Source organism: Lepisosteus platostomus, chromosome 4, assembly GCF_059453375.1.
Source record: "Lepisosteus platostomus isolate fLepPlt1 chromosome 4, fLepPlt1.hap1, whole genome shotgun sequence".
In the NCBI taxonomy this organism is placed as follows: Eukaryota; Metazoa; Chordata; class Actinopteri; order Semionotiformes; family Lepisosteidae; genus Lepisosteus; species Lepisosteus platostomus.
The window spans coordinates 7,282,652-7,295,036 of NC_142614.1; the positions used below are offsets into that span (position 1 = coordinate 7,282,652).

General features: G+C 46.9%; 1 protein-coding gene across 1 annotated transcript; it reads right to left on the reverse strand.

Annotated features, from left to right (window-relative positions):
• Positions 1-700: 700 nt before the first annotated feature.
• Positions 701-9,330, reverse strand: serpine1 (serpin peptidase inhibitor, clade E (nexin, plasminogen activator inhibitor type 1), member 1). The gene is made up of 9 exons (XM_088627971.1): positions 9,133-9,330; positions 7,324-7,562; positions 6,629-6,853; positions 5,937-6,131; positions 5,192-5,390; positions 4,768-4,868; positions 4,436-4,522; positions 3,741-3,824; positions 701-2,617 (listed from the first exon to the last, which is right to left on the reverse strand). Exons 2-9 carry the CDS (start codon positions 7,559-7,561, stop codon positions 2,571-2,573), a joined length of 1,176 nt encoding a protein of 391 aa, XP_088484097.1. The 5' UTR covers position 7,562; positions 9,133-9,330; the 3' UTR covers positions 701-2,570.
• Positions 9,331-12,385: the final 3,055 nt, after the last annotated feature.

Below are 12,385 nucleotides of genomic sequence, written 5' to 3' on the forward strand. Positions count from 1 at the left end.
TTATTATTATTATTATTATTATTATTATTATTGCGGTTTGGGGAGGTAAAACGATCATTAAAATGCATGAAGAGGCTATGATTCAATCCTAAGATAATGAAGTAACACACTTAACTGACCGCAACAATACATCTGTCCAAATGCACACCACACTCTTCCGCGGAGAAAACTAGATACAATCGTGTACACACAATCACAAGAGCCACAGGACCAAGTTAACCGGATATGTCCTTTCAGCGGAGCTTCCTGTGTACGCTTGTCAGCACCACTCGGGCTTACACAACGTAGACACACGAACACAGACACAGGCAGCGAGCCCATTGCAGTGTGTTATGCACAACCCTCGGTGCGACCGCCCGGCTTGGCGCTGCTTTTATGCGGCTTTTACAATCTTTTCTTGTGGGAATGAACTTTTCCGTCAAACGTGGTCGGGAGGCAAGCGCCCTTTGCCTGTAAGCCAAGAGTGTAAAGGTATCAGCTAAAATAATTAAAAAGAAAAAAGAGGCAGTAGCACCGGTGAAAACTGACTTCGCCCTACAGATACCAAGATTAACTGAGAAACATGGTGACAGGGCGATATCGAGCCACAAGAGGTCGCCTTGGTATTTGTAAGGTACTGTAGCGACCGCACAGCTCAGAGCAGTGAAGTACAGTATGTGATGGCAAGGAACACACTTTCAACACACACACAAACACAGTCTTGAGTTTCCAACGGAATTTTTAATAAATATATAAATATCGAAAAATATACAGATTCTAGAAGAGCCCAAAAATATCAGCATCTGATTTTGACAAAAGTAACCAACGCAAAATAACTTCTCACACGAACAAACAAACGATAAAATATCTCTCTTGACTCCCCCTCGCTCTGCAGATGGAGGCCCCGCGTTTCTGAGACCTGGCTTAGCTTACACGACAGGAGCCCGAAGAAATGTAGTGCATTACGAATCCCAGGGAGAAGCTCACAAGTACTTTGCCACATTCAGGGCGGCAGACGCAGGAAAGAAGCGATACCGGGTGGATGCGAAAAGCGCAATTCTATTCACGGCAAAACTGGGTGCCGCGGGGGAACAGTTCAGTTTCTTTCTTTTTTTTACCCGGGTGCATAAAAGATTTGTGAAATTAGTATGAAATGCTAGAATACACTAAAGTCCACCAAGGAAAATGACATGGAGAACTGTAATAGACTGCAACACACCTTGACCATTTTTAAAATACCACGGCTGGCTGTAATCAATTATACAGTGAACTATGGTGTACTGTAATGCAGAATAATACTCTGAGCTATACTGTGGTGTACTTTAATAGAGTATTGCAGCATAATACTCAATGGTACACCATTCTAAATTTGCTATATTATAATAAACTGTAAGAAAAACTCTGGAATCAATGGCACACTGGAATGTACTATAATAAACTGTCATATACTGTGATTTTAGCCTGCAACCTTTCCCTGGTACAGTATGTCACCCATTTCATATGGCAAAAAAAAAACATTAAAAAAAGCCTGGCATTTACTTAACTTGTGACCAAATCTTTTACAAGCCAGTTTAGTGCATTTGAAGATGAATTACTTTAAAGTCAAAGCAATAGAAATTCAGCTTTTGGGAGGGTCATTCGGGGGTCAATCTCTCGCACGACCACATCTCTCATCTCTCTGTTCCCACCTGCTTCCACCTCCTCTTTCACTTTCTGACAACTTGCCTGGCATACAGGTTTGCAATAATAATGTGGATGAGTCTAGTGCTTGCAATGATAATTGCAATAATCATGCTAATGTCATCTGGGCTATCTTTTACAAACATCCTGAATGACCAGGAGGCCAGTTTAGTCAGCCTCTCTCAGTGCCTCTCTCTATAAAGAGTGACACTCCATGACTCTTGCAAACTGGCAAGTTCACTACGAAAAAGAGAGAGAAAGAATAATCCATTTTTTGGTCGTCAGTTCGACTAGGGCAGGTGGAGCTTGTGAAATTGCCATTTGAAGACTCTCTCATTGCCATTCGTACTCAAGCATCTGGATTGGAGCGCCCCCTTGTGGCAGCACAGACTCAGAACCCCGACGGATTGTGCTTTTTCAACCATTCAAAAAACATCTAACAAGTAAACCTTTAATAATAAATTAATTTGAAAAGGACAAAAGTATCAAATAACAGTGCTTCTTTGCATAAGAAAATATACTTCAGTTCTTTTAAATATAAACTTCTCTCTAAATGTCTTTGCTTCTCAGTTCCATTTTGTTGTTTTAAGAGCTTGGTTTGGAACAAATTATATTACTATACTTTTGCATTGGATACTTTTTTATATTATGATTAGCAGACAAAATCATATGGAAAACATCACTTTTCCTGTTTTTACTTTTATAGCTTCAGGAATGGAGTGAATTTTGCTTCATAAAAACCAGCCAAGCTTTTAAAACCTTATTTCTGGAAGCCATGAGTGATTGGTTCATTGATTGGAATTGAGCGGAATTATTGACAGTTGGATTATCTGACTCTTTTCTCTGTCCAGTTTCAGTCTAGTAGTCTGTAGACGACGGAGTGTCAAAGGTCAGGGGTCAGAGGGTAAAGATCACTTATCCTCTGGTTCCATCACCTGGCCCATGAAGAGGACGGCACCTGAAAGGAGAGTGGTGTTATTCTGAGGCACATTACTTTTCTCAATCATGTCAGGCATATAGAATATCAGCAGGAGACGAGGACTGTGTGTTCCAGAAGAAGGAGAGAGATGGAGAAATGGAGAAGACAGGACCGACTGACGTGACCCTGCAGTGACCGACGCAGGGAGAGGAGCGGTGTGCCTCCTGTGCGTGACCGACGCAGGGAGAGGAGCGGTGTGCCTCCGTGTGTGACCCTGCAGTGACCGACGCAGGGAGAGGAGCGGTGTGCCTCCTGTGCGTGACCGACGCAGGGAGAGGAGCGGTGTGCCTCCGTGTGTGACCCTGCAGTGACCGACGCAGGGAGAGGAGCGGTGTGCCTCCCGTGTGTGACCGACGCAGGGAGAGGAGCGGTGTGCCTCCCGTGTGTGACCCTGCAGTGACCGACGCAGGGAGAGGAGCGGTGTGCCTCCCGTGTGTGACCGACGCAGGGAGAGGAGCGGTGTGCCTCCCGTGTGTGACCCTGCAGTGACTGACGCAGGGAGAGGAGCGGTGTGCCTCCTGTGTGTGACCAACACAGGGAGAGGAGCGGTGTGTGCCTCCCGTGTGTGACCCTGCAGTGACCGACGCAGGGAGAGGAGCGGTGTGCCTCCCGTGTGTGACCGACGCAGGGAGAGGAGCGGTGTGCCTCCCGTGTGTGACCCTGCAGTGACCGACGCAGGGAGAGGAGCGGTGTGCCTCCCGTGTGTGACCGACGCAGGGAGAGGAGCGGTGTGCCTCCCGTGTGTGACCCTGCAGTGACCGACGCAGGGAGAGGAGCGGTGTGCCTCCCGTGTGTGACCGACGCAGGGAGAGGAGCGGTGTGCCTCCTGTGTGTGACCGTCACAGGGAGAGGAGCGGTGTGCCTCCCGTGTGTGACCCTGCAGTGACTGACACAGGGAGAGGAGCGGTGTGCCTCCCGTGTGTGACCCTGCAGTGACTGACACAGGGAGAGGAGCGGTGTGCCTCCTGTGTGTGACCCTGCAGTGACTGACACAGGGAGAGGAGCGGTGTGCAGTGGGGAAGTCAGACAGTGTGGCAGTATGATAGTGTTGCAGTGTAGTGGTGTAGTGGGGCAGTGGAACAGTGTGCCAGCGGTGTCTTACCTGTAGCTTTGTGCTGCACCAGGAAGAGGAAGGGCCGGTCCAGGGTCACTTCCTCGATGGCCATGCGGGAGTAGATAATTGCCGCTGCAGAGACAAGGGGGACAGACGTCAACACAGTGTCCACTACTGCACAGCACTTTCCCACTGGCTCCCAAACTGTATCACTGTCAAGACTCCACTAGTACCCAAACTGGTTATTACCAGGCGTGATGAGAATATCCCCGGTCAGACCATGTACAGTATATGATTAACTCAAGTTTATATATTATGACAAAAATATATTTAATAGTAGACATATAAACTCTCCATGTGATTAGTCACACACATATATCATTAGCCCAGATCTATTTATAATTATTCAGCCTCCACTGATTATAAGTCAAAGTTCCACTCTCTACATGTCATTAGTTATAATATATACGTATCACTAGTGATTCCGGTATGCTGAGGTGCCTGTGTTGGTCTATTATCCTGGTAGAGTGTTCATCTATCTCAGTGCCAGTGATTCTAGCAGAGTAGCCTGTTTAAGTGCCACTTGTGTGACCAGTGTAGAGCACACACATGCCAGTGTCTGGTGTGAAAGTGTTAGCCCACTCCTGAGGGGAGATTTGTCAGCGTGTTCAGTGCAGTGCACAGTGTGCACACGGTGGTGTTAAGGCACATGAGACAGATGAAGGGAATGAGTTATACTGTACCTGTGGCAGAGGAGCCAGTGGTGCCTTCCTCATTGACTTCAATCTTTACTCGCTGCAGGACCTTGGACACGAACAGGTTCTCAAAGGCTGTGGGACAGAGAGACAGGCTTCAGAAAAAGATCTGTCAGCTAGTGAGCGCGCTTTACTCTCCATTGAGTCACACGGCACCAACGTGGGCCAAGCTGCTGCTGGTAATCAAGTGCCAATGGTCAATCAAGCCATTCGTGCATTATAAAGATCAATCAATCAATTCATCAATCCATCCATCATGATTTTCATTGGTTTGAGAGGCTTGTTCATGGAGGAGGTGGAGGTAACATATGCTGACTCACCACTCATGCGAGAGAAGTCTGCCTCCCGCTCGCTGAAGATGTCGCCCAGGCCCAGATCAGAAAGAGCATCTTTCAGGTCGGTCTCAGTGTCGATGGAGAACCTGCCAGCACACATCACAAAGCACAGCTCCATGAGCTAGACCCAAGCTTCATCAAAGACAGTCAAATGTAAAAGAAGCTGTAAACACACGCAAGCAAATGAGTAGAATCAAATTTAAACTTGGATCCCTGTCTTTCAAGCACTGTGCCCTGTGCTCTGTACATGGGCATTCAGAAATGGTCCCAAATGTGGCCATCTTTCTAAATCTCATGTACATTGGTGTGTCATGGCAGAACCATACAGCTGGGATTTAGGATACAGGGTCTGTAGGCAATGATGTACCGGAGAGCTGTCACTCTATTCAGTTCTCTGTCTCAGTCTCACCTGGGCAGCGCCAGTTGTCTGCTCACACGCCGGAGCCCCGCCCTCCACTGCTGAATGCTCTGCCCGTTCAGCCCCTGTGTCAGCTCGGAGAGGGGCGTGTCCCTTTCGAAGGGGGACACCAGGAACATGCTCATTGTGTCCCCTTCATACGGCAGCTCAATGACATCGTACTCCAGCCCATCAGCGGTCATGAACTCCCCTGCAGAGAGAGAGATTCACAGGAAGCGAGGAGAAAGAGTGATGATCAGTAAAGGCATTAAATTTGAAAGCTGTGAATGCTGTCATTGCTGTCCTTGTCTGCTTCATATGTGTGTTCCATGGGCGCTAAGTACAGGAGGCCAGCTTTTCTCTGCCTGAAAGGTTTATACTCACACTTTCTCCTTTTTTTATTTTTCCTAATACCTCCTGATGTGTTGCTCATATTCAACCCTGATCTGACCTGCCATACACACTGAATATAACCTGAGTGTATTGCAGACAGCGCTAGAGCTACTGTTGTCCCTCTCTTTCTCTGCTTGCAATATATTTACCTTTTGAGATGAATAAAGTATATTTTATAAGAAAAAAAAATATTTACCCAAACTCTGTTCACACCAAACTTTAAGGACAGTAGTCACATTTAATCGCTTTAATGATCTACTAGCAACCAAACGAGCTAGGTAGGCCACATAGTCTGCTCTCACTTGTAAACTCTCCGTTGTGCCTATGTTCTACAAACAGCCTAAGCAAGTCCATCGGTGCGTACCGTAGTTGAATCGGCTGGTCATTTGCATCATGGGCACCGAGACCAGACTGCCGTTAGGGCAGTGGAAGATACGTTCCTGGGTGAGCTTTGGGTCAAAGGGCACCATCCAGCGACCCTGGAAGTGGATGGCATTGAGTAAGACCAGGCGGGTCTCCTCGCCGACTGAACCAGATGGCAGGAAGTCTGGGATCATGCCTGAGAGAAACAGAAACAGAGATCGAGACAGTCAGGGTGTGAGCTTGGAATCACGGGTGTATTTTGAGTGGCCAGCTCACACATGCTGTGTTGGACATGGGCACGGACCAGCCAATCAGTGCACTGTAGACTGAGTAATATTAGGTGTTCTATGGTAGTCAGTCATGGTCCAGGAGAGATTCACTCAATTAGGTTTATAGATCACCCTTTTATCAATTCGGTTCTGAAGCCCTGGAGCAGTTTACTTCTCCAGCAGGACATTTTTTAAATCATCTGTAGGCTTTTGGGAAAGCAAACACAAATGTCCTGGACACAGACATCCATGACCAGAGCCGGGACGTCTTGACTTAAATGAACCAGTTAACATGCTAAATTGGCCCAAAACAGAAAAATACACCAAGCCTTTCTGAACTAATGATTTAAGGCATGACCTTAATCATGGCAGCTCTTCAGGACCAGGGCTGACCACTCCGGGTGTCAGTCATGCAGCTCCTCACCTTCAGTGTTGTCGTACACCCAGTCATTGATGACCTTCAGTGCCGTCTCAGACTCAGTGTAGTCCACCTGGTGCACGTCGCTCTGGAAGGCCTTGGCCAGCCCCCGGCGGAAAGCCCTCTCCAGGCTGAGCCTCCTGTCTGCCATGACGGCGTTTGCCACCTGCAATGCCCCCTCGCTTGCCAGCTGCTTCTGCAGGAGGCGCTGCTGTCGGGGAGCTCCCCGCACTGAAAGAGGCGACACAGAGAGAGAGAATGAACGTCTCTGGGCAAGAGCACAATGAGGAAGTGTAATCCTCTCCCTGCTTCATTCTTTGGCTTTGATCAGAAATTGTGAAAGAGTGGAAGCTACAATATCCGTGCCCTTCAAACCACAGCAGAGCAATGTACTCTACAGTACGATGGCTGGTGAGCCGGTGTGCCTGTCATTGAATAAGTCTGCCAGTTATTGTGTTGGCTAGCCAATCACTGTGCCAGACAGATAATCAGTGTGTTGGCTTTTCAATCACTACAAAGCCAGCCAATCAGAGTGTGGACTATCCAATAATTGTGCCAGGAAGGCAATCAGTGTGTTCGCTATGCAATCACTGTGCCACCTAGTCAATCAGTGTGTTGGCTTTCCAATCACTACACCAGCCAGCCAATCAGTGTACGGACTATCCAATCACTGTGCCAGCCAGACCTGTAAGCCTGCTCACCTTGCAAAGAGTAGCCCATGTGGGTATGCAGCTGTCTCAGGGTGTTGCCTGCAGCGCCCATCTGAGCCATGCCCATCACTGAGGATATGCCATAGGGGGAGAAGACCAGATTCCTCTGGTTCGAGGATGATTTCGCCACTTCCTGGAAAACCCGCATTCCGAAATCCACCTGCCGTTCGGTAACCACAGTGCACAGGGCGGCCCCCACCAGACAGAACAACACGAAAACAACCTGCATCCTGGAAAAACAGAGCACAGGGGCGGCACTTGAGACCTGCAGGAGAATACATTCACGAGTATCTGTGCCAACGTGCTTGTCTCGGAAGACAAATACTGCTACTGAAGAAATCTGAGCACAACGCTCCCCAGCTATGAAAAATAACATCGTGGCGACACCACACAAGGGCTGAAGCTCAGTGTAAAAATGTGACACTGCTTGTAGACTCCAGGGGCTGTTGTTGAAACATTCTCTACAATGCTGTCACAGTTCAAATGAAATGTTAACAGAATGCTGCTGCAATGTTCACCTATCATTTTGAGATTTTGTATGAGACTGACGTCTTAATGATGAGTGTAAAACACCCCCACATAATGTCCTCTCAAAACATATACAGCATAAATGTCATACTTGTTTGTAATATGGCCATAGTATTATGTCACAAAGAACTGCACAGGCCCAGTAAAGCTGCAAAAGCAAAATATTTTGTCTAACAGAACCAAATCACAGCCTTCCTGCAGCATTCGGATGTGTTTTACAATGTTTTTGTGTTAGCTGGGTTGGCATCACTGTCTGTGTTCACATTAATCCAACACATCTGGTAACAGACTGTACTGTATATGCGGGTTCAGTTAGAGAGGAAAATGAATGGAGAAGAAAATAGCAGAGTCTTATGCTTGTTTGATTCAGCCTTGCAATTTATACAGAGTGTGCAATGACAAGAAAACGAATAAAGTTTTTTTGTTTGTTTCTACAAGGGATGTGTTTTGCTCAAGGGCCTTGAAAGGCTTCGGCTGTAAAGGTATCACATTCCGACACGTCTGCCTCCACAGAGAGTGCAGCTCGCCTGCGCCAGTACCAGTCTCCTGCCCTTGTGTGCTTTGTGTGTCACACAGAACACCCAGTAATCAAACATGTCCCCTCCAGCCCTGTCCAGGCGCTGTTGACACAACCTGCCCGTCTCACTGGGGCTCGGCGCTCAGCTACCTTCCTCCTGGGGCTCCAGCCATGCTCTCACCTGGGGTGAGTCCGCCCTTGCGGAGAGCTCTTAATCACAGAGTACCCCACACCTGCCTGAGCACCGGAGCTTGCTCACGTCTGAGACAACAAGGCTTTCTGGCAAACAGCACAGCAATAGAACTTAGCACCACTCATTACTCTGGTGCAGTGCAGCAGTGCAGAGGTATTTAGAATAGTACAGTGCACTACACAATATAGTGTAGTAGCACGAGAGTACAGTAAAGTGCAGCATACAGAGAATATATTTAATAAAGAGTTAGTGCAAAGGAATTTAATATAGTACACTGCAGTACAGTTTAGTGTGATACACCATATACAATAATTTATTAACAAAGCTATTTAACCTCCACTCCAAAAGCAAAACAGAACATTAGTTCGACTGCTATGATGAATACTAACATGAATTAAATCAGTTCTTAAAAAGCAGCCCAACCATAAACTGCAGAATGTTAATGTAGAAAAAAGCTACCTGAAGTGCCTGTGGGTACTCACACTGATTTCTAACACAAACACTCCCAGTTGAAAAAGTCAATATTTGAAGAACAGTTAGTCAAACAAGGGAACTTTCTTACCTTCAACCTTGTATTTTGAATGAGTGTTGAAATGGAGTTGGAAGAAAGACAAGCCCTGATGTGCCTCTATAGCCCCTGGGTACAGATGTTCGCGGCTGCTGGGTTCTGTGTTCTGGTCAGCAGGCTGTAGGTTATGTAGTTTGGTTTCTGTTGTCTCTCTTCCTCAGTGTTGGGCTTTTGACACTGTTTTGGGGCAGCCAGTTGGCTATATATAGAGGGAGAGTGCCTTCCCCCTGCTCGCTCACACACACACAGTAGCGGAAGTTATTAGTGGGAGTGAGCTCATCTTGGCCGTCTGCACACACTCCCCCCCCTCTCCCCCCCATGCTTGGGGTTTACTGTAAAGGAATTTGGAGCATGTAGACACTTCAAGGCAATGCTGCTGACAGGCTGCGTCCACAGGGAAACAGGCTGAGCGATACAACTCAATAGCTCCATGACCCTGGGGTTCCATCTGTGTGTCTTGTCACTGTGTTTGTCTCTTCCTGTCTCGGCCTCCCTCTGTCTCCATTTTCTACCTCTCTGTATGAATATCTTTCTCTACTCCTCTCTCTATACCTGTTTATCTCTGCCGCCCTCTCTCTATCTCTTTGTTTATATGTGTTAGAGGAAAGAATTCAAGGCTCACACTTGTGCAGACCACACGCACAAAAGCAAGCAAACTGTAATAAATTATTTCTAAATGTAATAAAGAGTTTTTGTTAGCTATGACTGCTGGGCAGAGGTCAGGGTGTCAAGGTGTCGCTGAGGAGTTCGGCGAAGGAAAATGGGCAAACATTTGAACGGGAACACTACCACAGTCAGATGTCATGGTATTTTGCTGGGTTGAAGCTCTTTAGGCAGAGGAGCTGACAGGTTTACAGATTACTGAGGATGGAAACAGTTTGTAATAGAGGACATGGTCTATAAATAAAGATATTGGAAACATGTAAAGAAAGCAAGGAAATTGGCAATTTTTCAGAGGTCTCACAGACAGGCACTCTTGTCCAGAGAGATTTATATATCGTCCCAAAATCAATGTCCCACATTCAGCCCCCAGACCTTACAGAATGGTTAATTGCTTAATTGAACTTAATTGAGTTAAGTTAAATTGAATATTTGGTAGTGGATAAGAACAGAAAACCACAGAGGGTGGTTACAGTGAAGGTGAAGCTCTTCTTCCTTGCCGGGCTGCTCAGAGGCTAATACATCCCTTAAATCTCATTCAAACGTGTTCCAAAAGACTCCTGCAGTTCGCAGGAAAACGACTGAAAACATCAACATGAAATTGTTTAACGAGCAATAGCCTATGCTATCAGCTGAGAGTTCTGAGAGATATAGTGTGTCATAAGGAAAGGAAACTCCCTCAATTAATAAGACCCCAGAGCTAAGGCCAGCTTTTCTGCAATTTAGCAGATTAATCTATTCAATGAGGTCAGGGCTGACCTCCTCCCCTCTTCCTACGTGGAATTCGCCAAACTTTAAATCATCAGAGTTACAAAAAATCGGACAAAATGCTTGCGCACATACCGGCAAGTAATAGATTACAAATCAAAACCCTTATCTCTTATTTTCATCCCACCAAATGTACAGAGCAACCTAGTAAGGCCTTATTTATAGAGCTGTGCTCACTGTCGGTCGCCACGCTACAGATACAGCCTACGGACTCTAGAGTGAGTCCAAATGAAAAAGGAGCTGCTAAAGCTGTCCCCCGCTGTAAAGATGTCATCCACTGGCAGGGAAGAGGAGGTTCAGTCTTGAACGCGGGATATCGAGAGAAGATCTGATGCAAGTGTTCAAAATTATTTAAGGTTTCTAACAAGGTTGATCCAAGAAGCGAGACTTCGGGATCAGCAATTAAATGGGCACCCAGTGTCACAGAAGAATGTGGGAGGCCACACATGTGGAAGAATGTGGCCAAAATGACCAGCCCTATTGCCCAACTCCCTTGATTCCCCCGAAAATGATTGGATGAGATTCCTGGATCTCAGGATCTCGTAGGTACCAGTAAACAAGTCAGCAAGGTGATCGGAACAGCCTTCTATGTTGAGTAGCCTGACGTTGCTCATGAATCTCTAGCCAGAGGTGTTAAGACCCCCTAAGGCTACCCAGCGTTAGCCAAAAATCAAAACTGTCAGTTTCTTTTCTTTCACAATTCCTTGGCATTCTAGGAGCCCTTTCTCCAATTATGGAAAACCGTAGCCGGCAGCATTCCCCTGCACAGTAATCACTGCCTCATCTCCGCCACAGCCCGGCACGCTGAGACAGGCAGAGGAGAGGAATGCTGGAAGCAGACAGAAAGAGGAAGAGAGAGCAGGACCATGGGATTACTTCTGTATTAGTGTACATAATGTACTTTGCAGGACCGAACGAGCCAAATCGATCCCTATGGACAACCTCCAAATATATTCTTTGTTCTGTTGTGTAAAACGTTCCTTTTGCTACTTTCCAGCTGCGGCTCGTCATTCTTGGCGCCCTTCAGCACAGACAGAACCCACGGCTTTGGGCTCTCGGATCAAAGCGCAGGACTCTGGTCACCCCCTGCTGTGCCATTGGCCACCAGCTGGCTTCGCGTCAGGGAGAGAGGTCAGTCTGTGGACTGTAGGATTCAGGGACGGTCCCATTCTCTCAGATCACAAAACACCGCTGCAGATGAAGAACTTACATGGAATGCAGAAAAACAATCTCTGTTCAGCCTGTCCTCAACACGTCTGATATGATCAATCCCCTAGTGCTGTCGACACAAAGACACAGCAGAGTCAATGACGCACACACAGGTGGGGTGCTCCTGTGCTCTGTACCTGTGTTCCCCAGATTCAGTATTCGGATTATTTTTTTGAAGGCATCAAATCACCACAAATTAATGCATAATGAGTGAATCATACGCAATATCTTAAAAATATGCCAAATAAACATTCCAACCTACTTTTATATTGGATTCCCTTCAGAACAGGGGTAATGGTAATACCCGACCTGCATCAAACCCTTCATATCAAACAGAATCGGTACTCTGATCTCTGCGTCAGTTGCAGACATCTTCTTGTTGAACTTTCCTCACGGAGGGGAGAGACTGTAAACATTGTAAAGTCAATTCATTCAAAACAAAAACCAAGAAGGAAACGGCTCAGTTTTCGTGCAGGTGCGTTCGGACCTGTTATCGGGCGGGTGGGTGACGTTTAGTTCAGTCAGCCAGCCCTCCCGATGGAACAGACTGACAGAGGGAGTCACAGCGGTCCTGACACAGATTCCGACCTCGGAGATCCAGCATCGAGAA